The 24,933-nt window shown below is 36.5% G+C and overlaps 1 protein-coding gene across 2 annotated transcripts in view; it reads left to right on the top strand.

The window, feature by feature from the left end:
* FCHSD2 (FCH and double SH3 domains 2) overlaps window positions 1-24,933 on the top strand; it is a 256,209-nt gene that overhangs the window by 184,132 nt on the left and 47,144 nt on the right. For both annotated transcript variants that reach the window (XM_070767602.1, XM_019975329.2), the window contains exon 10: window positions 15,053-15,148. In XM_070767602.1, the coding sequence (XP_070623703.1) occupies window positions 15,053-15,148 (96 nt within the window). The remainder of the gene's footprint in view (window positions 1-15,052; window positions 15,149-24,933) is intronic.

Raw genomic sequence — 24,933 nt, 5'->3', positions numbered from 1 at the left:
CATTCAAGTTTGCTAGCATGTCACACTGTTTACATAGAAAATAAATCAAATTGTTTTTCTTTAGGATCTGACAGATTAAAATTTTTTACAGTAGAGAAAGTATCCTTTGGAAGATAAATTGTTCCTGTGGTTAATTAATCTTATTTTCTTTCTGATAAATTAAGTGCATAGTAAATGTTTCCTGACTGAATGCATTTATTAAAATACATTCATTTTATGACTATTATTTTAAAAGATCCAGTTCAATTCTCATTTTTGGCCAGAGGAGTGGGAACTGGCCAATACCTTAGAAAGTTGTTTGGAAAGGAATCAGGGTATCCATATTACAAGACAGAGGCCAAAGACAGGAAAGAAAAGGGCGCAGTCTATGTCCCTTTTCTTTTCCTGAATTGCCTCCATGTGTATTTATTATTTTCAGTGTACCATAGCTCCAATTCTATTTTTAGAAAAAAATTTTAAATGCTAAGTTCTCGTGGAAATACAAATATCACTAGTCTGGTGCTTTGAAATCTTGTCATATTTTTGTATTCTTATATTTTTACCCCTAGGATTCAATAAAAGATGTAAAAGGATGAACATATAGAGAGGATAAATGGATGGGTAGATGGATAGTTATGAAAGAAAATGTAGAAAAAATGTTAATTAAAGAGTCTAGGTGGTGGTTTACAGGTGTTTCTGCACAGTTCTTTTTAATGTGTATACATTTGACATTTTCCACAAGAGAATGTTGGGGGTAGAAGTCTATAAAAATGTCTTGGTTTGTTCCTTTTATGAAGAAGTTGATTTTTAACTAGTAATCAGATTGTTTATATGTACTGGTCCATTCGGGTTTTCTGTATCTTTTTTAGTGTATTTTGGTAACTTCAGTTTCCTAGACAAATTGTCTATTTCATTTATCAAATTTGAAGGCATAAATTTGCATATAAACTTGTTTGCCTCTGTAATCGTCTCCCTTTTTATTTCTAATATTATTTGTGCTTTCTCTCTTATTTTGATTGGACTTGCCAATCTATTTTATTAATCTTTTCCAAAAGCCAACTCTTGTTCTACTTCTCAGTGTTATTGTTCCCTATCTCCTTAATTACTACCTTTATAGTCATTATTTCTTTCTACTTTATTACAGTTAATGTTTGTAGGCTTCTTTTTCTATTAGGTTCTCTATTTTCAGCCTTTTCAAATAAATCCACTTGAGCCTAAAAAATTTCTCTTTCTACTGTAATTGCATTCTGTGATAGGTACATAGGGTTTTTTAAAATAGCATCTGCATTTTCCCCCCTCATTAACCCATGAATTATTTAGAAGTTTTTCCAGTTTCCATTTAATGGAGGGAGTACTTAGTGAGTGACATTTTTCATTCCTAATTTTGTCAGAGAGATTGTCCCTAGACAAAATTTTTTTTGAAATATTTTTCCAAGAATGTTTGAGCATACTGTCTTTAGTTTATAAAACAGATAAGCATTTAGTCTTTAAAATGTGCTACTATTTTATATAGCAGTTCACAGTTTTCTAGTTTTTAATACAACCTCCATGAGGTTGGTATTATCTTGCTCATTCTGTAGAAAGAAAAACAGACCCAGGAAGTTTATGTGATTTGCCTGAGGTCACAAACACACACATACTGTTTTCCATGCTCTACTAATGTCTATATTATCTCTTTAGCTTATATTGTTTTCATAGAAAATGAATTAAAAATGTATAAACTGAATTGGACACATAAAGAGATAAGCCTTTATTTTCCTCTACATTCACTCATATGGGTATCTTACTCCCCAGGGATGAGGAAGAAATAAGATGCTCTTATGTTTAGATTGAAAGTGGTAGTAATAAAAATTTAATAAGAATGATGTAACTAGGAGATGTGCCCTTTTATTCCTAGTACCAGAAGAGCTCACACCTAGAAGTTTTATGCCATGTGCTTTTCTGTTAACAAAGAGCTTGTTCTGCTACTTTTGTTATCCTGCTAAAAGCAACCTAGTGATCTGATAATCCAGAAAGAAGTTTAAAATTTTTTTTATTTTTATTCTACACCATTACTAGCTTGTCTTTGGAGGAAGTTCATTTTTTTTCCCACAGATCTAAATTGTAACTGTACCTGTATTTTGGGGGTAATCCATAGACACATTGTAAATTTTATAATGCCCTCTATACGTTTCATTCCCTAAAGGGAAACAGCTGGCCCTAGGAACTTCTGTTTAATTTTAATTATTTATGAAAGCTTGCTTTTCTTCTTAATATTTTATGAAATGCATTGTTCATGTAACTGAAGCAGATACTGTCAGAGAGATTTTCTCTAGTATAGTAATTCTAAAGGTGGTTCTACTGGCCTTACAATTTGTTTATGTATGCTTGCTTTCTGTCTGTATAAGGAAATTCCTACCAATTAATAATGTAGCTCTTTTAGCAACTCAAAAATAGCAGGGTTATTCTATATTTCTTCAGAAATTAAATTGTCTAGTATTGTCACTCTTAATACCTTAAAGATGTGCCAAAAAAAAAACTTAATAAAATAAAGGGGAAAATCACATGATCACCTCAAAAACACAGGAAAAGCATATGACAAAATTCAGTACTCTCTTATGATAAAAATGCTCAGCAAATTAGGAATAGAAGGAAACTTCCTGAACATGGTAAAAGGCATTTTTAAAAAACCTACATCATATATCATACTCAGTGTTGAAAGACTGAAAGCTTTCCCTATCTAAGATAGGATCAGACAAGGATGCCCGCTTTCACCACTACTATTCACCACTGTGGTGAATGGGCCTCCCTTGTGGCTCAGCTGGTAAAGAATCCGCCTGCAGTGTGGGAGACCTGGATTCAATCCCTGGGTTGGAATGATCCCCTGGAGAAGGGCGAGGCTACTCACTCCAGTATTCTGGCCTGGAGAATTCCATGGACTGTATAGTCCATGGGTCGCAAAGAATTGGACAGGAATAAGTGACTTTCACTCATTCACCATTGTGCTGAACGTCCTGATCTGAGCAGTTAGGCAGGAAACAGAAATAGGAGGCACCAAAATGGAAAGAAAGAAGTAAAGGATATATTTGCACATGACATGATTATATATAAAAAACCTTATGCTGCTACTGCTACTAAGTCACTTCAGTCATGGCCGACTCTGTGAGACCCCAGAGATGGCAGCCCACCAGGCTCCCCTGTCCCTGGGATTCTCCAGGCAAGAACACTGGAGTGGATTGCCATTTCCTTCTCCAATGTATCAAAGTGAAAAGTGAAAGTGAAGTTGTTCAGTCGTGCCCGACTCTTAGCGACCCCATGGACTGCAGCCTACCAGGCTCCTCCATCCATGGGATTTTCCAGGCAAGAGTATTGGAGTGGGGTGCCATTGCCTTCTCTAAAAAACCCTATAGAATCCACAAAAGTCCTGGAGCTAGTAAATGAACTCAGCAAAAGTTGTAAATACAAAATCAAAACACAAAAATCTGTTATGTTTCTATACTTCATCAGTGAATTAACTGAAAGAAAATTATGAAAATAATTCTAGTTACAATAGTATTTGAAGAATAAATACCTAGAAATAAATTTAACCAAAACACAAAAGACTTGTACATAGAAAAATTATAAAACATTGCTGAAATTAAAGAAGACCCAAATAAATGGAAATAATAAATGTTTATGGATTAGAAGATTTCATATCTCTAATATTTCAGTATTCCCCAAAGCAATTTATAGATTCAGTGCTGCTGCTGCTAAGTCACTTCAGTTGTGTCCAACTCTTCATGACCCCATGGACTGCAGCCTACCAGGCTCCTCCGTCCATGGAATTTTCCAGGTAAGAGTACTGGAGTGGGGTGCCATTGCCTTCTCCGAGATTCAGTGCAATTCCAATCAAAATTCCAATGACCTTTTTTGCAGAAATGGAACAGCCAGTCCTCAAATTCATGTGGAACTACAAGGGATCCTGAAACATTGAAAAGGAAAAACAAAATTGGAGGACTCACACATCCCAGTTTTAAAACTTACTACAAAGCTATAATAGTTAAGAGTGTGGTGCTAGCATAAGGCTAGACATGTAAGAATTGAGAGTCCAGAAATAAGCTCAAACATCTGTGGCCAATTGATTTCCACAAGGTTGTCAAGACCATTTGATAGAGAAAGAATAGTCTCTTCAACAAGAGGTGATAAAACAATAGCATAACCACATACAAAAGAATAAAGTTAAACCCCTTCCTCACTCCATATATAAAAATTAACTCAAAATGGGCCAACAACCTAAAACTGTAAAATTATAGAAGAAAATACAGAAGTAAATCTTTGTGACCGCAGGTTTGCCAGTTTATTCTTAGAGTTAACATGAAAGCGCAGCAGCAAAAGACGATAGATAACTGAACTGGTGGGCTGCAGTCCATGAGGTCTCAGAGACTGAGCGACTTCACTTTCACTTTTCACTTTCATGCATTGGAGAAGGAAATGGCAACCCGATCCAGTGTTCTTGCCTGGAGAATCCCAGGGACAGGGGAGCCTGGTGGGCCGACGTCTGTGGGGTCGTACAGAGTCGGACACGACTGAAGTGACTTAGCAGCAGCAGCAGCAGCAGCAGCAAATTACAAGTTTTTGTGCATCAAAGAACATTGTGGAAAATGTGAAAAAGGCCATAGAATGGGAGAAATATTTATAAATCATGTGCCTGTTAGGAATTTAATATTCAAAATATATAAATAACTTTTACAACTCAACACATAAAAGACAAATGACCCAATTTAAAAATGGGCAAAGGACTTGAATAGATATTTTTCCAAGGAAAATGTACACATTGTAAGATCCTAAGCACCATTTGTTATTCAGTTCAGTTCAGGTCAGTCGCTCAGTCGTGTCCGACTCTTTGCGACCCCATGAATCGCAGCACGCCCAGACCTCCCTGTCCATCACCAACTCCTGGAGTTCACCCAGACTCACATCCATCGAGTCAGTGATGCCATCCAGCCATCTCATCCTCTGTCATCCCCTTCTCCTCCTGCCCCCAATCTCACCCAGCATCAGAGTCTTTTCCAATGAGTCAACTCTTTACATGAGGTGGCCAAAGTACTGGAGCTTCAGCTTTAGCATCATTCCTTCCAAAGAAATCCCAGGGCTGATCTCCTTCAGAATGGACTAGTTGGATCTCCTTGCAGTCCAAGGGACTCTCAAGAGTCTTCTCCAACACCACAGTTCAAAAGCATCAGTTCTTCGATGCTCAGCTTTCTTCACAGTCCAACTCTCACATCCATACATGACCACTGGAAAAACCATAGCCTTGACTAGACGAACCTTTGTTAGCAAAGTAATGTCTCTGCTTTTGAATATGCGATCTAGTTTGGTCATAACTTGCCTTCCAAGGAGTAAGTGTCTTTTAATTTCATGACTACAGTCACCATCTGCAGTGATTTTGGAGCCCAAAAAAATAAAGTCAGCCACTGTTTCCACTGTTTCTCCATCTATTTCCCATGAAGTGATGGGACCAGATGCCATGATCTTTGTTTTCTGAATGTTGAGCTTTAAGCCAACTTTTTCACTCTCCACTTTCACTTTCATCAAGAGGCTTTTGAGTTCCTCTTCACTTTCACCGCCATAAGGGTGGTGTCATTTGCACATCTGAGGCTATTGATATTTCTCCCAGCAATCTTGATTCCAGCTTGTGCTTCTTCCAGCACAGCGTTTCTCATGATGTACTCTGTGTATAAGTTGAATAAGCAGGGTGACCATATACAGCCTTGACATACTCCTTTTCCTATTTGAAACCAGTCTGTTGTTCCATGTCCAGTTCTGACTGTTGCTTCCTGACCTGCATACAGGTTTCTCAAGAAGCAGGTCAGGTGGTCTGGTATTCCCATCTCTTTCAGAATTTTCCACAGTTTATTGTGATCCACACAGTCAAAGACTTTGGCATAGTCAAGAAAGCAGAAATAGATGTTTTTCTGGAACTCTCTTGCTTTTTCCATGATCCAGCGGATGTTGGCAATTTGATCTCTGGTTCCTCTGCCTTTTCTAAAACCAGCTTGAACATCTGGAAGTTCGGGGTTCACGTATTGCTGAAGCCTGGCTTGGAGAATTTTGAGCATGACTTTACTAGTGTGTGAGATGAGTGTAATTGTGCAGTAGTTTGAGCATTCTTTGGCATTGCCTTTCTTTGGGATTGGAATGAAAACTGACCTTTTCCAGTCCTATGGCCATTGCTAACTTTTCCAAATTTGCTGGCATATTGAGTGCAGCACTTTCACAGCATCATCTTTCAGGATTTGAAATAGCTCAACGGGAATTCCATCACCTCCACTAGCTTTGTTCATATTGATGCTTTCTAAGGCCCACTTGACTTCACATTCCAGGATGTCCGGCTCTAGGTGAGTGATCACACCATCGTGATTATCTGGGTCGTGAAGATCTTTTTTGTCCAGTTCTTCCATTAGTTATTGGAGAAATGTAAATGAAAAGCAAAAGCACAATGAAATACCACTTCCTACCTAGTAGGATAGCTTTAATAATTAAAACAACACACATATAATAGTAAATGTTGGCAGGGATGTGGTAAAATTATAAACCTTGTACATTATAGGAATGTAAAATGGTGTAGCCACTGTGGAAAACAGTTCAGTAATTCCTCAAAAAGTGAGACAGAGTTACCATATGACACTTCCACTTTTTTTGAAAACAAATGTTTAAACAAAAAAATTGTACAAAAATGTTCATAGCAGTGTTATTCATAGTGAAGTCATTCAGTTGTGTCCGACTCTTAGCAACCCCATGGACTGTAGCCTACGAGGCTCCTCCATCCAAGGGATTTTCCAGGCAAGAATACTAGAGTGGGTTGCCATTTCCTTCTCCAGGAGATAATAGCCAAAATTGTAAATACCCTAAATGTCAATCAACTGGTGATTAGATAAATAAAATACAGTTTATCCATACTATGGAATATTATTTGTTCATAAAAAGGAATGAACTACTGATATATCATATAACACATGTCCCACAGAATAAAAGAATACAAACAGCTATTACCATATAAAAAAGATGCTTTTATGGGCTAAGTTGTATCCCCTAAAATTCATATGTGGAAGTCCTAACCTCTGGTACCTCAGAATGTGACTGTTCTTGGATATCAGGCCTTTAAAGAGGTTAAGTAAAATGAGGTCATACAGATGAGCTCTAATCCAATATGACTGGTGTTCATAGAAGGTTAGAGTGCGAATAGGCACAAAGGGAAGTCCACATAAGACACCAGGAAAAGACGATCATCTGCAAGCCAAGGAAAGAGGCCCTCAGAAGAAACCACCCCTGCCAACACGTTGATCTTGGGCTTCTAGCCTCCAGAACTGTGAGGAAACAGAATTACCTTATTTAAGCCACCTCCTCTATGATCCTTTGTCATGGAAGCCCTAGGAAACTAGTACAGATGCTTAAATTTACTATTAATCAAAGAATTGGAAATTAAAATCACTATGAGATTCTATTTTACACTTATAAGATTGACAAAAATTGAGAAGAATGATTGTTGATGAGAATATGGATTAACAGAAGCTTGTATACTGCCCTGAGGGGTACAGATTGATATATCCAATTTCAACACATTTGGCGTTATCTAGTCAATTTAAAGATGCACTTAGCTTATGACTCAGTAGTTCTACTTCTTAGAATATAACATAGAGAAACTCTGGCCCCAGAGTGGGTACTAGAAGACTTTGAGATATTGTTCATAGCAACTTCCTTTGTCAGATTAGAAAAAGCTAGAAATAACTGTCCACCACCAGTAAGATGAATAATGGAATACCATATAGCAATAAAAATGAAAGCTCTGTAGGCACATGCATTAATATGGATGAGATTCACAAATATGATGTTAAGCAAATTGCAAAACAAGGACCTACTGTATAGCACAGGGAACTGTACTCAGTATAGTAACCTATAGTGGAGAAGAATCTGAAAAAGAATGTGTATGTGTATGTATAGCTAAATCACTTTGCTTTAGCACTTGGAACTAACACAACATTGTAAATTAATGATAACTTCAATTTTTAGAAAAGCAACTTGCAAAGAATACACACACATTTATACAGCATTCAGAAACATCCAAGAAAACAGTATAATTTTGAGATATATCATATGTAATAACACTGTTAAAAGGAAATTTAAAAAGAAGAGCACAGTAAAATTTAGTAAAGTGGTTATATCTAGAGGAGCATGCATTCATAGAGGGGCAGATAGTCCCCCAAAGGAGTAAAAAGTGCTTCTGGATGTTGAGGGGTTGTTTGCCAAAAGAATCTTATATGTTACAATGGGCCACAGTACATAAATATATAACATATACTTGTGATATTAAAATGTAATCAAAGAGGGCAACTAGGGGGAAAATGTCTTAAAAGGGTCCTTGGATTGGGGAATGGGAGAGATTCCTCAACTTAAAAAAAAATTTAAAAAAGGAAAGGTTGAACATGCCTTAGGAAGTAAGGTGGGAATGTAATAAGGAGAGGATGTATAGATTTCTACTGTAATGGTAATGTTTTATTTAATCTCAATGGTGGATACGGAGGTGTTCTTTAACAGCTGTTTATTGAATACTACTTTAGACAGAAGTCATTGTGCTATTTGCTGAAGGTTACATCAGTAACGAGATTGAAGGCTGGATCTCAGTTGTTACAAGGAGTGACTGAAGGAAGCAGAAAGGGAAAGATTACAAAGGGAATGAAGAAACTTTTGAAAATGAGGGATATGTCCATTACCTTGATTGTGATGATTTTTACAGATATATAGGAAAGTTAAAATTTATCAAAATATACACTTTAAATATGTACAGATTATTGTATGTATGTCAGTTATACTTCAGTAACACTTTTACAGAGAGAAAAATAGGCCATATATCCTAGAAAAAATGAAAATTTATTTTCACACAGAAGCTTACACACAAATGTTCAGAGTAGCTTTTAGGCATAATAGTTGAAAACTGGAAGCTCCTTAAATGACCTTCAGTGAGTGAAGGACCAAAATAAATGGTGGTGTTTCCATACTATGAAGTACTACTCAGCAATAAAAAGGAGTGAACTCCTTTTTGATACATGCAACAAATTGGATGAACTTGAAGGAAAGTATGCTGAATGAAAATAGACTTCCCTAGTGGTCCAGTGGTTAAGATTCCACACTTCCACTACGAGGGGCATGGGTTTGATCCCTGATTGAAGAACTAAGATCCCTCATGTTATGCCATGCAGCCAAAAACATATACCAAAAGGTATATGGTGCATGATTCCATTATGTAATATTTGTGAAATAGTATATTTATAGAAATAGAGAACAGATAAGCAGTTGCCAGGAATTAGGGATGAGGAGAGTAGAAGGAAGGGACTTTCCAGGTAGTTCAATGGTAAAGAATCTAAAGTTCAGAAGATGCAAGTTCAATCCCTGGATGAGGAAGATCCCCTGGAGAAGGAAATGACAACCCACTCCAGTATTCTTGCCTGGGAAATCCCATAGACAGAGGAGCCTGGGAGGCTACAGTCCATGAGATGGCAAAAAAGTCAGATGCGACTTAGTCACTAAACAAACAAAGTAGAGGGAAGTATTATGGAATAGCACAAGGGAGTCATGTGGCGGTGGTTTAGTTAAATATCTTGATTGGGATAGTGGTTGCATGAAGTTATACATGTGATAAAATTGTAGAAACCTTTACACACACATATCCCCAAATGAGTGCCTATATTAATATAACTGGTGACATCTAAATAAGCTTTATGTTTTGTACCAGTGTCAATTTCCTGATTTTCACATTTACTGTATTTATGCAAGATGCTAACACTGGGAGGTGCACAGGATCTCTTTGCAACTTCCTTTCAAAATGAATTGTTCGAGAGAGACCAGTTACTAACCCGGTGACTCTATTGTACAGGTCTGGTTTTCCATGTACTTCTCCTACTCACTTTAAAAAAACAAAACATAGTGGCTGTCCTAGTTTGCATTCCCACCAACAGTGTAAGAGAGTTCCCTTTTCTCCACACCCTCTCCAGCATTGATTGCTTATAGACTTTTGGATTGCAGCCATTCTGACTGGCGTGAAATGGGACCTCATAGTGGTTTTGATTTGCATTTCTCTGATAATGAGTGATGTTGAGCATCTTTTCATGTGTGTGTTAGCCATCTGTATGTCTTCTTTGGAGAAATGTCTATTTAGTTCTTTGGCCCATTTTTTGATTGGGTCATTTATTTTTCTGGAATTGAGCTGTACGAGTTGCTTGTATATTTTTGAAATTAGTTGTTTGTCAGTTGCTTTATTTGCTATTATTTTCTCCCATTCTGGAGGCTGTCTTTTCACCTTGCTTATAGTTTCCTTTGTTGTGCAGAAGCTTTTAAGTTTAATTAGGTCCCATTTGTTTATTTTTGCTTTTATTTCCAATATTCTGGGAGGTGGGTCATAGAGGATCCTGCTGTGATATATGTCGGAGAGGGTTTTGCCTATGTTATCCTCTAGGAGTTTTATAGTTTCTGATCTTATGTTTAGATCTTTAATCCATTTTGAGTTTATTTTTGTGTATGGTGTTAGAAAGTGCTCTAGTTTCATTCTTTTACAAGTGGTTGACCAGTTTTCTCAGCACCACTGGTTAAAGAGATTGTCTTTAATCCATTGTATATTCTTGCCTCCTTTGTCAAAGATAAGGTGTCCATGTGTGCGTGGATTTATCTCTGGGCTTTCTATTTTGTTCCATTGATCTATATTTCTATCTTTGTGCCAGTACCATACTGCCTTGATGACTGTGGCTTTGTAGTAGAGCCTGAAGTCAGGCAGGTTGATTCCTCCAGTGTGGAGATTCCTTAAAAAACTGGAAATAGAACTGCCTTATGATCCAGCAATCCCACTGCTGGGCATACACACTGAGGAAACCAGAATTGAAAGAGACACGTGTACCCCAATGTTCATCGCAGCACTGTTTATAATAGCCAGGACATGGAAGCAACCTAGATGTCCATCAGCAGATGAATGGATAAGAAAGCTGTGGTACATATACACAATGGAGTATTACTCAGCCATTAAAAAGAATACATTTGAATCAGTTCTAATGAGGTGGATGAAACTGGAGCCTATTATACAGAGTGAAGTAAGCCAGAAAGAAAAACACCAATACAGTATACTAACACATTTATATGGAATTTAGAAAGGTGGTAACAATAACCCTGTATACGAGACAGCAAAAGAGACACTGATGTATAGAACAGTCTTTTGGACTCTGTGGGAGAGGGAGAGGGTGGGATGATTTGGGAGAATGGCATTGAAATACATATAATATCATATATGGAACGCGTCACCAGTCCAGGTTCGATGCACGATACTGGATGCTTGGGGCTGGTGCACTGGGACGACCCAGAGGGATGGTATGGGGAGGGAGGAGGGAGGAGGGTTCAGGATGGGGAACACATGTATACCTGTGGCGGATTCATTTCGATATTTGGCAAAACCAATACAATATTGTAAAGTTTAAAAATAAAAATAAAAAGAATATTCAAAAAAATAAAGTAAAATAAAAAAATAAAAAAACAAAACAGTGCTTCTTGGGAAAATAGCACTGATTCTAGATCTGGGACATAAAATATTTAAGGTAAACATTAAATAATTAGTCATAATGGAAAGCAAGGAGACTATCAAAAACTACTAGGTCATCTCCAGGGACTCAAGATATGATCTTGTTAGCCAAAGATGGGATTATTTTAGCATTGATAATCATAGCAGTAGATTGAAATAATCAAATATTTTTAAATCCATGACTTTATAATAATTTATTAAAGCTATAATTGATCATTCATTTGAGGTTACTAGGGAAACAGACCAATTTGAAAACTAGATAATCAAGGGAAGAGGCAAGTGTTTATCCTGTCCTATACGAAATCAGCCTCAAGGTAACTAAATAATTGAGTTTGAAAGTTTCTCTTATAGAAGTATTCTAGCTAATAAATGAAAAAGGAATGATGGAACCCTTGATAAAGTGATAGAAACATAGAAAACTCTCTAGTTCTTGCAGCCCCTAATGTCTAGGCATTTATCATCGTAGGTCTGTTCTATTCATTTCCTAGGGTTACTATCGGAGAAGGCAATGGCACTCCACTCCAGTACTCTTGCCTGGAAAATCCCATGGACGGAGGAGCCTGGTAGGCTACAGTCCATGGGGCCGCTAAGAGTCGGACACGACTGAGCAACTTCACTTTCACTTTTCACTTTCCTGCATTGGAGAAGGAAATGGCAACCCACTCCAGTGTTCTTGCCTGGAGAATCCCAGGGATGGTGGAGCCTGGTGGGCTGCCGTCTATGGGGTCACACAGAGTCGGACACGACTGAAGTGACTTAGCATAGCATAGCATAGGGTTACTATACAAATTACCATAGGGGATGACTTTAAATGACTGACATTTATTCCCTCTCAGTTCTGGAAGCCAGAAGTCAGAAGTGAAAGTGTCAACAAGGCTGCACTCCCACCAAAGGCTTTAGAGGATAATCGGTTTCTTACCTCTTTCAGCTTCTGATAGCTTCAGACTTTTGTTTGTCTGTGGTCACATCACTCCAGTCTCTGCCTCTTGTCTCACTGGCTCCTCTTCTGTGTTTCCTTCTGTTTGTCTTTTATAATATCACTTATCATTACTTTCAGAGACCAACCACAGAATCCAGAATATTTCCTAGTCTCAAAATCCTTAATAATTATATCTGCAATGGACGTTTTTCCAAATGAGGTAGCATTGACATGTTCAGTGCCAAGGGCAGGGGTCTGTCTTTTGGAGAGCCACCATTCGTTCAGCCCACTACAGCTGTTAACGGCAAAAAGAGGCAAGCCTCCTCACAGAAATAAACACCACCTTGCCAAAAAATAAAACAATAAATGTGAATGCAGTGAAACATCAACTTACAGGACACACAAGAAATAGAACACTACAAGGATGGAGTGAGCAAAATTCAGACTGTGGGAAACTACAGAACAAAAACTCAGTTTCTTCAGCGGGTAAATTGCAAGTGAGGTGGGTGAGGGAGATGGAGGAAGAAACATATGTGATTTTTTTTGGGGGGGGAGGGTGCGCCACACCATGTGCCATGTGGGATCTCAGTTCCCTGATCAGGGATCAGACCTGCAGCCTCTGCACTGTAGCATGGATTCTTAGCCACTGTATTGCCAAGGAAGTCCCAAGAATCTATATATGAAAAGAAGCCTAAGCAACATCATCCATATGCTCTGTAGGAACCTTATTGTGATCCTAATGTGAAAAACTTTAAAAAATATGAACAAAAAATTAAACAGTTACTGTTTTATAATGTTCATTGTACATTTTAATATACGTTTTCTAAAGTCTGTCTTTTAGATGTTACACTGAAATATTTATAGGTAACATAATATGTCTAGGACTTCCTTCAGTTTAATAGAAGGTGGAAGGGGTAGGTGGATTTTAGATGAAACAAAAATTGGTGTGTTTTGGAAGTTGGTTGATAGTATGTGAGGACACATTATAGTGTTTTCTTTTTAAAATATTCCATACCAAAAAGTTAAAATTTTTAAAAAGATTAATACCTCCCTCTTGAAAGGAAGGAAGTTGGATTTGTTGTGCTTCAGGGTTTTGGTTTAGCAACCAGAGGATGATCCTCTTAGCTTTTTCTGCATGGTGACTAGTGAGGCTGTGTCTCAGGACTGTATCAGGAGCTTTCTCAGTTATTCTAGCTTAAAGCTGGAATCCAGGAAAAGAAAAAACACATTTCCCTTTAAGAATATGTTTATTCAGCCAGCCTTCCCTGACCATGTATTTCCAATCACTCCTCCCTCCACCCCACCCTGGAGTCTGAATTAAATAGCACTTGCGCTCTCCTGGTGCCTTCTATGTACTTTGTTAGTGTATTTTAATTGTGTGATCTGTTTAATTGTCTGAGTTTCTAGATTATAAATTCCTTGAAGATACTAACTTTGTTTATTCATATTTATTCCTCTGTGTATAACCCCTTCTCTGCTGCGTTTAATATTAGGCCTGGTAAATTCTCTCAGTAAATGGTTGTTGAAGGAAGGGGAGGGAAACAATAGAGAATTGGGATGTATTGGTAAGTAAAATACAAAATATACCTCCTACTTTCTCCATCTCCTGAATGAATTCTTTTCCCAGGTCTACTAAAGTATAGCCAAAGACTGCTGTAAACTTTATTTCCTTCTTCTGCCCATCTTCTGGCAGAGGTCTAATGAGCTTTAGCAGGTGAAAGACAAGTCAAGGGTAAGCAGTGTAGCAAACAAGAAACTGGATTTCTGTACAATCAAATGTTGTTGGTTTCTACTCTTTCCCAGGGAATATAGCAGTGAACTCTTTTTTAGAGGGCTCTCTTTCAGTGCTATTTGTTTTGCTAGTTTCTGTGTATCAAAATTTCTCTTCTCTGTAAAGTACTGTCTAGTCTGTTCTTCTTGGTATGCTTTAAGATGGTAATTGGAATATAACTTCCTTAGAAATGTGGCGAGAAGTACTAGAAAAATACTGTTTTGTGTTGTGTACAAGGTTATCTGGCAGTTTCCTAGTAGATGGCAGTCTCCATAAAGCAAACTTTAAGAGGCCTTTAAAACTTTAGAACTGGTTTAGAAAAAACTGATGTGCTTCCCTGTTTGCATCTACCTATCCCCATTCAAAAGAATAACATCTTGTGTAATAGCCATCTTTCTGCAGTCTTAAAATAGTACATATTGTCTAGTCCCCAAATCTGGGCTAGTTTCTAACCTAGTACTTTCCATATTTAGATTCTTGAGAAAATGGGGCACAAGGATAACAACTGTTATCCAAAATGAAGGGCTTCCCTGGTGGCTGGGGCTCCACACTTCCATTGCAGGAGGCCCAGTTTCAATCCCTGGTCAGGGAAATGGATCCCACATGCTCAACTAAGACCTGATGCAGCCAAATAAATAAATAAAAATTTTAAAAATAAATGAAATGAAAAAAATTGTAATTATCATTTCTTTTTGACCACGTAGTACTGGATGATTTATCATTTTTGAAAACTACAGAAAAAACCCTAAATTTAAAAAATGCAATTATTGAACATTTTAACCTTAAAGATATTTTATTTTCTCTTTAGGTGGTACGAGACTATAATCTTCAGCTGTTTTTACAAGAGAATGCTGTGTTTCACAAACCCCAGCCCTTCCAGTTCCAGCCTTGTGACAGTGATACTGTAAGGGAATTCCAGATTTTCATTTTATTTGTTTTTAAGCTATGTTTGTGCTTCAATAACTATTCTCTTTGGAATAGACAGACAAAAAAGACTGAGTATACCTCAATTTTATAACAAAACTGTAAGGGTGCCAAGAAACTGTGACATTCCTTTCTAAAATATGACTGACACACCCAACATCTTTATGCTAACAACTTTCTACTTAGTAGGGTTAAATTATAGAACAAGTTACTGGAAATCTGAAAACTGAACTGAGGGAAGAAGAGAAAAATATTCAATAAATTTTTTTCAATTCAGATGTAAATTTATACTTTCTATTTATGAAATTCTTCACATGTATACTCTTCTGAAGAAACCAATGGTTTTTAACTAGAATGGAATTAATAAATAGAATAATGAATATGTGTATACAAATATTTTACTGGGTTTGTTTAAAAATTATAGGCCCTTTCAGATTTCAGATTTCTTAGACTATGGAAGTATTAACACAAATGCCAATGTAACACGAATGGCAATGTATAAAAAGCAAACATTAATCATATACTTTTATCCTTGAGTTTGCTCTATGAAAAATGATAGCCATTTTGTAATTAAAAAAAAAAAAAGAACCAGAATACTAATTTAATAACATTTTTTCAAAGGTATTTTACTTCTGTAAGGTAAGAAAGCACATATCTACCACATTCTCTCAATGCAGGTAAGCCAAGAGGGAAATCAAGTTATGTTGGTAAAGTCTCTGGTAAACTTAGAATCAAGACCAGGGGAGTTTATGATACCAGAGTTTAATGGTATCAGTTTAATAGAAACCTTTGCTGGAGGTGTCTTCATTACTTTTCCTACTAAATTTAAAGCCCTGTTAGTGGCTATATAAAGGAACGTAGGAAATCAGGATTTCCCGCTAGATTATTAACCCTTGCCCTTAGTAGTGCCTTTTTTAATCTATCAGCTTTTGCTTAACGACTCAGAGACATTGTCCTGAGGATACCGGGTATGGACAAGTTTGTCAAGCTTGACTTAAAATTGTGACCCATTTGAGATTATTTTACCTTTTCCCAGTTTCCTCAGGAAAATAAGGCTGATAGGGACTGATCTCACTCATCTGAAGTCCCATGACAACCCTGAATCCTTCTTTGTTTCTAAACACTGTGCTAAATGTTCTTAGCTCTGTGTCCCTGTTTGCCTTACAATTCTAACTCTATGCTGTTTTCTGTCCTTGTGCAATCTGTACTGGGCAGAGTTTAAAAGCTGCCCAGCTGGTGGATATTGAGTTCTCCCCTGTCAGTGCTCTGAGAATGACCATAGCTGAGGTATTTGGGGGTATGGGTCAGGGGTGGGAGGGATGGGATATGTGGGTTTGCATGTTAAAAGAAGGGTGGGACCTGGTACTGGGATGAAAGTTATAAATATATGTGTAAGGGGCTACTGAATGAATAAGCTGGGGCTTTTCCTTTTCCCTTATAAATTAGGGATTTCTTTTCTTATTTATAGTAAAAAGATTGAGCTTCTCATTTGTCATCTTGTCTGAAGCATCTTAGTTTTCCTCAATAGGAGTGCTGGAAAGAACCTTAGAACTAATCTTGCCTTTATTAAAGAGGAAACTGAAGCCTAAAAAGGAAAAGAGAGTTGTCCAGAGTCATACAGTGAATTAATGACACATTGACATCCTAATTGCAGTTTAATGTTCTTTCTAAATGCTACTGTGTTTTCAGGGAAGAAATGTTCAGCACTTGGGGAGCAATTAATCTTTTCATAATGGAAAACGATAAATGCTCACACATTTATAAAAATCATCCCAGGTTGTCAACTGTTGAAAGTTTTAGAATAATCATTTTGAAAATGTTTTTACCTGTAAAATTTGTTGTATATACTTTTTGTTTTGTTTTAGATTAAGTATTCATATTGCCCACAAAAAATAAAATCCCAAGTAATTGTTTTTACCCAGTATAGACTAGTACTGTTCTTTTATATGAGAACAGAACCATTGTTTCCGTTGCTTTTCTGGTTTCCTCTTGGAGTTGGTAGCACTAAGCCTGTCACAGAGTGGAGAGCACCAGTCACTGCCCCATCAATTTACTTCTCCTGTTGGGTAAATGTAGGGCATGTAGGAAGGACTAATTGCCACTATCTTCTGTTGTGTGTCTGAAATTGCTATTGTTCCTATCCTCTTCTGGAGCACATTTCAGTGCAACAGACATTGAGTTCCTACTGTATCTATCTGAGTGCCAATCATTCAGACACATGCTGAGGATAGCTACTACATATGAAGAGCCCAAACTCAAGAAGCTCACTGACATGTACACAAATAAGTAAAATATAATCAGGCAAGTGCTGTACCTGACAGAATGCTCTTGGTGTCCGTTGATGAGTACAGTTAATGCATCCTGATGTGGTATAATTTTTTTTTTTACAAATTTATAGAGATATTTACATATCATATAATTCACCCATTTCAAGTGTATTATTCACTGGTTTTTAGTAAATATACCAAATTGTACAACCAGCATGACAAATAAGTTTTAGAACATTTTCATGACCCCAGTAAAATCCCTCATGTCCATTTACTGTTAATCCATATTCCCATCCCCCTGTGCAGGCAACCTCTAATCTATTTTCTTTCTTGATAAGTTTACCTTCTCTAGACATTTCATATAAATTGAACCATACAATACGTGGTCTCTTATGTCTTGCTTCTTTCACTTAGCAAGTTTTTGAGGTTCATCTTTGTCTTAGAATGTATCGACAGTTTGTTCCTTTTTATTGCTGAATAGTATTCCACACACTACATATTGTTTATCTGTTAATCAGTGATAGAAATTTAGGTTATTACCCACTTTTGGCTATCATCAGTAATGCTAATATTAACATTTGTGTACAAGTTAATGTATGAATATGTTTTCATTACTCTTGAGTTGCTGAATCAATCGTATGGTAACTTATGTTTAACTTTTTAAGAAATTGCCAGACTTTTCCAAAGTGGCTACCATTTTGTGTTTCTGCCTGCCATTGTATGTGTGTTTTGTTTCTTTGTATCTTCACTGCCATTTGTTATCATCTGTCTCTTTGCTTATAGTCATCCTAGAGGATATAAAATAGAATCTCATTGCAGTTTTGATATGCATTAACCTAATGACTGATGATATTGAATATCTTCTTATGACTTATTAGTGATTCATATATTTACTTTGATAAAATGTCTGTTCAGATCTTTAGTTTTTTTTTTTTATCAGATTGTGTGTCTTCTTAATATGGATTAGATCTTAAAGGTGAATTGAAATTTACTCTGCAGGATTGGGAAAAAAAACATGCTGGGAAGTGAAAATAATAATTGAAAATAATAAAAATAATAAGTGACATTCACTGAAGGTTTATTTCATGTTAGACATTTTTCTAATTGAATTCCTTGAATTAACTCATTTAATCCTCTCAACAATCCTATATTTTAGGTGCTTTTTTTAATCTTCATAGTTTAGGAAGCTGTGTTTAAGAAATTTGCTCAAGATCACTCAGCTAATAAGTATTAGAGCCAGAAAAGCTTGAAAATGCATTACGGTATTTGAAATAGCAAGTAGGTTTGGTATGGTGAAGGAGTTGAACAACACTGTAAATGCAGGTTGCAGCCAGATTTTGTGTTTGAGTTTTACATATGATAACTATGGAATCTTTCACGTATGACAGCCATGTGGTAATTGCAAACAAGTTCCCTCTGCAGGACAGTACTGTTCCTTTATTTTACTTTGGATTTTGTAATTTATGTTAGGAACTTTGAATCCTTATGGATTTAACACATTCATTTTTATTCACCCAATAGATATTTATTGCATATAATTTGTATATGCCCTTGCCTTAAATAGAGAAGAGTAGTCAATAAATATTTGATTTAGATAAGTTAAATTTAGGAAAGCCATATGACTTTTAAAGTCAACATCATGATTAAATGTAACTTATTTTCTTCTGAAAAGTTTCTAATATAAACTATTTCAGATTCCAATATTTTCCCTACAAAAGCAAAAAATGTACAGTTGAAAACAGTCACAATATTAACCACTGGGATTTAGTTAAGGGTTGAAAGTATTACATTTCTTGTTTTTTTGTTTTTTGGTGTTTTGTTTTGTTTTGGCTTAATCTTTTTTTATCTGCTAGTACATCAAAATTCCTTTTCATTTTATTTTAATATATGATTATTTTAAGTCATGTTTTAGAGTGATATACCAAAGGGAACTGGCCAAAATTATTTTCTAAAGTCACAATGATCTATACTATACAGCCATAGAATTAAATTAGGAATCTTAGTTTAACCTTAAGATGATGATAAGTGACAGTGATCAGTGGCAAGTTCCATCTGATGTAGTAATTTAGTAGCTGGCTCATGGTTAATACTGAAAGATTTATATGTCTCTGTTTCCATATAGAATTGCTGATTTCCAAGGTATCCCTTCTTTGTATCTCCTGGTATCAGATGACCTGAAAGGCAAAAATCTTTCTAGAAATAATAAAGTTCATCTTTCTTCACTTAAATGAAAGTTTTTAGTATAAGATTGTTCTAAGAAGGATACGAAATGTACCCTAAAATTCCCCCCCAAAAAAATAAGGATAAATGTAAATTCTGTGAGAGAGATTTTACAAGTACATTTATCAGAATCTCTGTGTTTAAAGTCATTCAGCTGTCACATGGGTGATAACTTTGTGTTAGAGATTCATGCAGGTGTTGTACAATGAGAAATCATGGGCTTTGGAGTCAAATCCTAGCTGTGCTATGTGCTGGCTGTATTTATTTACATATTTATATATATTTAACCTCTATGATTCAGCTTCCTTATATGAAATGACTGTACTTTATTGAGTTTGAAAATTAGATTTGACTCAATGCCTGGCACATAGTAGATAGAAAATAAATGTTAACAGCCTTTTTTCTCCTATCCTCAAGACAAGCATGTTTCTTTTCTTTTTTTTTTTTTAGGTTGTGCCACAAATTACTATGGGAAATACTTAAATATAAAATATAGAAGACATTACCAAGATAATGAAATATGATAACACTTTGTAGTCATGGCCTCCAGTTTTCAACTCCCTTACTGAGTTGATCACTGGAAGTTCCTTGGGATTTTCTCTCCTGTTTTATTCTACAAAGGATAACTCACCAACCTCTCAGCAGTTTTTAAGGCTAAGAGGCAATATGTCTGGAATAAAAAGTAGCTAATAGTTACTGTCCATTCTTATTCCTCTTAAAAGTACATGACTTGCTCTGCTCAGCACCTCTCTGCCCTATATACATCTCAGTGTGTCTCCCTTCCATTATCAGAACTAGTGTTGTGTACACTTAGGGAGCATTTCCTCACATCTTGTGACAAAGGACAAAATTAACCTGGGAAAGAATACAAGAAACATGCATGTCCACAAAACTTAGATAAGTATGATCTATACAAGCAGGCAGTGGTTCAGTGGTAAAAAATCCGCCTGCAACGCAGGAGATACGAGTTCAATTCCTGGGTAGGGAAGAGCCCCCGGAGTAGGAAATGGCAAATCACTCCAGTATTCTTGCCTGATAAATCCCATGGACAAAGGAGCATGTCAGGCCACAGTTCATGGGGTCACAAAGAGTCAGACATGGCTGAAGCAGCTGCACACACAGCACACACACAAGCAGGAAAACCTTAAGGGAACATTTCCCTCGAACTTCCTGGTGGGGATGAGAGGACCCTTTCCTGTTTACCTTCTCTGAACTACAAATAATAAAATCTTCACAGAAACGATGAAAAAAAGAAAAGAGCTGACAATTAATTTCCAATATATGATCTTTTCCTATTATTTAAAATGCTACTTCTGACATTTAATTCCACCGTCTATAGGTTAACAGTTATATTAAATAAGACAACCGCTTGCTGTAATTAGAATTTTGCATATTAAAGTTTCACTTAAGTGGGGCAATTTTTGCATCTATTTAAAAATAAGTATTAGCAAAAATGTCCTTGTCTGGACTTCCCTGGTGGTCTATTGGCTAAGACTTAGTGCTCCCACTGCAAGGGACCTGGGTTCCATCCCTAGTCAGAGAACTAGATCTACCATGCCGCAACTAAAAGATCCCATGTGCCTCAACTAAGACCCAACACAGCCAAATAAATAAATATATTTTAAATGCCCTTGTCTATAAAAACATCTATATGTGATCAATATATCATGCAAAGCATTTACCTGAAAATTCTCACTGTTACAAGTGGCTCTTGCTGTTGATGGGAATCTTACATTACATTTAGCATTGACTCATCAGAGAAGGCGATGGCACCCCACTCCAGTACTCTTGCCTGGAAAATCTCATGGCTGGAGGAGCCTGGTAGGCTGCAGTCCATGGGGTCGCTAAGAGTCGGACACGACTGAGCGACTTCCCTTTCACTTTTCACTTTCATGCATTGGAGAAGGAAATGGCAACCCACTCCAGTGTTCTTGCCTGGAGAATCCCAGGGATGGGGGAGCCTGGTGGGCTGCCGTCTCTGGGGTTGCACAGAGTCGGACACGACTGAAGTGACTTAGCAGCAGCAGCAGCATCAACATGAACACATTGTGGTAGAGAATTTATGGAAAATACTCCTGATGAATAGATAGATACCATCCTCCTGTACATATACTGGCAATAATATCCAAATGGAAAGATTCTGATTATAGACATGAGTGTCCCTTTCTAGAATCAGCAGTGTCTACTGTCAGGTGTTCAGAGAGGACTGTCTTAAGTTCTTCAGCCTTAGGACAGAAAGGAAATTCAGAAAGGGAATTCCCTGGCAGACCACTGGTTAGGACTCCTGCTTTTACTGCTGAGGGCCTACATTCAATCCCTGGTCAGGGAATTAAGATCCCGCAAGCCACAGGAGCAGCCACCCCCCCAAAAAAATTTTTTTTTGTAGTGTAGTTCTTTAAAGTTATTTAATAACTATAAATTTTGAAAAGACTTTATTTTAATATTACTTTCTAAAAAGATGGGTGATTTTTTTTTTTTTTTTTGGATTGGTGATTTTTGAAAGTAACATTGCTAGGCTCTGAAAGCCTTCCTAAACTCTTGAAATGGTTTGACTTTTGTTTTTTTAAAAACAACATTACATCAAAAAATATCTTCTTCTTCTTCTTCTTCTTTTTTTTTTTTTGGCTACACTGTGCAGCTTACAGGATCTTAGTTTCCATCCAGAGATGGAACTTGTGTTCCTGCAGTGTAAGTGTGAAGTCCTAGCCACTGGACCACCAGGGAAGTCCCACACTTTCCAATATCCTTGACATATTAGTTTAAGCCTAAAGATGTCTTAGCATTCAGTAAAAGCTTAGCCAAAATTTCATTGAAAAGAAATTTGTATTTTAGCAATGTCTTTTTCAGTATTACTCTCTCTATGTTATCAGTGTTAGATAAATAGAACAATTAATAGACAGTATGGTCATATAAGTATGGGCTTCCCTTGTGGCTCACCTGGCAAAGAATCTGCCTGCAATGAGGGAGACCTGGGTTTGATTCCTGGGTTGGGAATATCCTCTGGAAAAGGGAAAGACTACCCACTCCACTATTCTGACCTGGAAAATTCCATGGACTGTATAGTCCATGGGGTCGCAAAGAATCTGACACGACTGAGTGACTTTCTCTGTCTCTCTCTATGGTCATAAAATGATAGCAGGAATCTCAAGAAGTCTCAACACAAACTCTGGATCTAGCTCTTACTGGCTAAAAGGCTTTAGAGAGACATATATCTTTTTTGAGCCTAGATTTCCACACCTATAAATTGAGAATAGTCTCTATTAGTATTGTTTTGAGATCTAAATGTATGTAAAACACACATTTAAGCACAGAGCTTAAATATTCAATAAATGATACCCTTTTAAAAATTAAAATAGCTGTATAGTTTTCTAATTATAAAAAAGCATTAAAAAAATTTTCACCTAAACCCTCACTATTCAGAGGTAACCACAGGTAACATTTTGGCCAATATCCTTCTGAACATTTCTCTGCAGATATATACTTACCTAGATAATGGACACACAACTTTTTATAAGTAGATTTTTTTATAAGTAGATTATTAATAGACTTGAATTTAAGCTATTTTTTTCTCAGTCAATAGTGCATCATGGATATTTAATATCTGCATTATCTGTACTCCCTAACCATCTTAGAAATTTGACATCCTGCACCTTCCATGGTTTGTCTTTATGGTTTTCATCTCCAATACATCCTAAAATTATGTCATGAATTAAAAATTCCAAGTAAATTTATAGGTTTTTAGAATATTTTAATAATCTTTACAAAGGCCCTTCTGCTCTTGAGACTATCATCTCAGATAATGCTAAGAAGAAATTTGGAGCAGAGAACAGTAGCAATAGAATAGCATAATTTCTGGGTCTCTTACACAGAGAAACACACTGTTCCCTCTGATTACAGCCAATGCGTGAGCCTGTTCTCTTAATTGCAGCACTGGTAAGGATCTGGGATTTCATCTCATCTAGAGATGTCTAGATTTTCAGTTGAGAAAGCTGCGGCCCAGAGAGGAAGTTAAGTATATGAGCCAGAGTGACATACCCAGGCCTCTTTGAGGAGTGAATGCACTTCATATTCAATGGCTACTTTTTAAAGAACAAATAAATTTCATAAAATAAAATGTATAAAGATTCCTTAAGTTGGGGAATCAAAAAAAAAAAATTCCTTCCTTAGCCATCCATTTTGAATGGATTTTGTAGTGAGAATTTAAACATGAAAAAAGAGATCTTTTATTTTACAAGAGCAGAGGGATCTCAGTCCTAAAATGAGCTTTGAGAATCTGGATTAAAATGCATGGCATTAATTTACTATTAGTCCTCTTTCTCCTCTGTTCATCCTGTTCTTCTCCACACAAAATACTTTGCTTTATCCATTAGAAACTGATTCCAATTCAGTATGTTATTCTCATCACTTCTGAAGGCACCATACTAGTAATCTGGTGGCCTGGCCCTCACTTTAGGTTGTATTTGTTAACCAGCCTTTACTGAGGGCATTCTGTGTACTGTTAGGCATGGTGCTACATGCCAGGAATGAATCCTTTAGGGCCTCATATTGCCTGAAGACAAACAGGAAGAAACTTATGTGCAGTAGTCACAGTATAACGTTATGTTAGCCTGACAGCAGCCACATAGTAGATGTCTTACAAATGAATAAATTAATATAATGGAGATATGTCTAAACTGAAGGAATCCCTGAGTCTGTCTGGGAATATCAGGGAAGATTTTGCAGAGAACGTGGACTTGAACTGAGATTTGAAAAATAACTGGGAATTTGTCTGTGGACCAAAAAAGATAGGGTAGTTATTCCAACCAGAAAGAAGAGTACTCAAAAGCATAGGCTTGTGTTTGGATTGACATTTATTTTCCAGGAAAAGATCTGTCTGCTTCTGGAATGTTTTATTAAAGCTTGTATGATTTCTGAAATCTGATGTTTCCAAAAATTTCAAGAATCATGTGAGTTGACCTGAGTTATCAAATAATCCAAACTGACAGACTAGTAAACTACCTAACCTACATTTAAAAGTTGATAGGAAATTCCTTTTATAGCATTTCTCTTCAGTTTGTAATTTGAACTATTTTTGTCTATTATGCAGAGAATTGTTATAAAATAATCAAGTTAAATAAGTGAACTTTTCCAGAGCTAATCTACTGTGTTGTGTGGTATTTAATTTTTAGTCTCATATTCTGCTTTAGGAAAATAACAGTGTTTTTTAAATTATTTCTGAATAGCCTATGTATGTTACTGTTCTTTTATATATTTTAACATATTTTTAAGAAATAGAGGA

The sequence above is a fragment of the Bos indicus genome, chromosome 15 (genome assembly GCF_029378745.1).
Source record: "Bos indicus isolate NIAB-ARS_2022 breed Sahiwal x Tharparkar chromosome 15, NIAB-ARS_B.indTharparkar_mat_pri_1.0, whole genome shotgun sequence".
NCBI classification, from domain to species: domain Eukaryota; kingdom Metazoa; phylum Chordata; class Mammalia; order Artiodactyla; family Bovidae; genus Bos; species Bos indicus.
The sequence above is the reverse complement of the archived record's forward strand: the minus strand, read 5'-3'. Positions and strand labels throughout refer to the sequence as shown.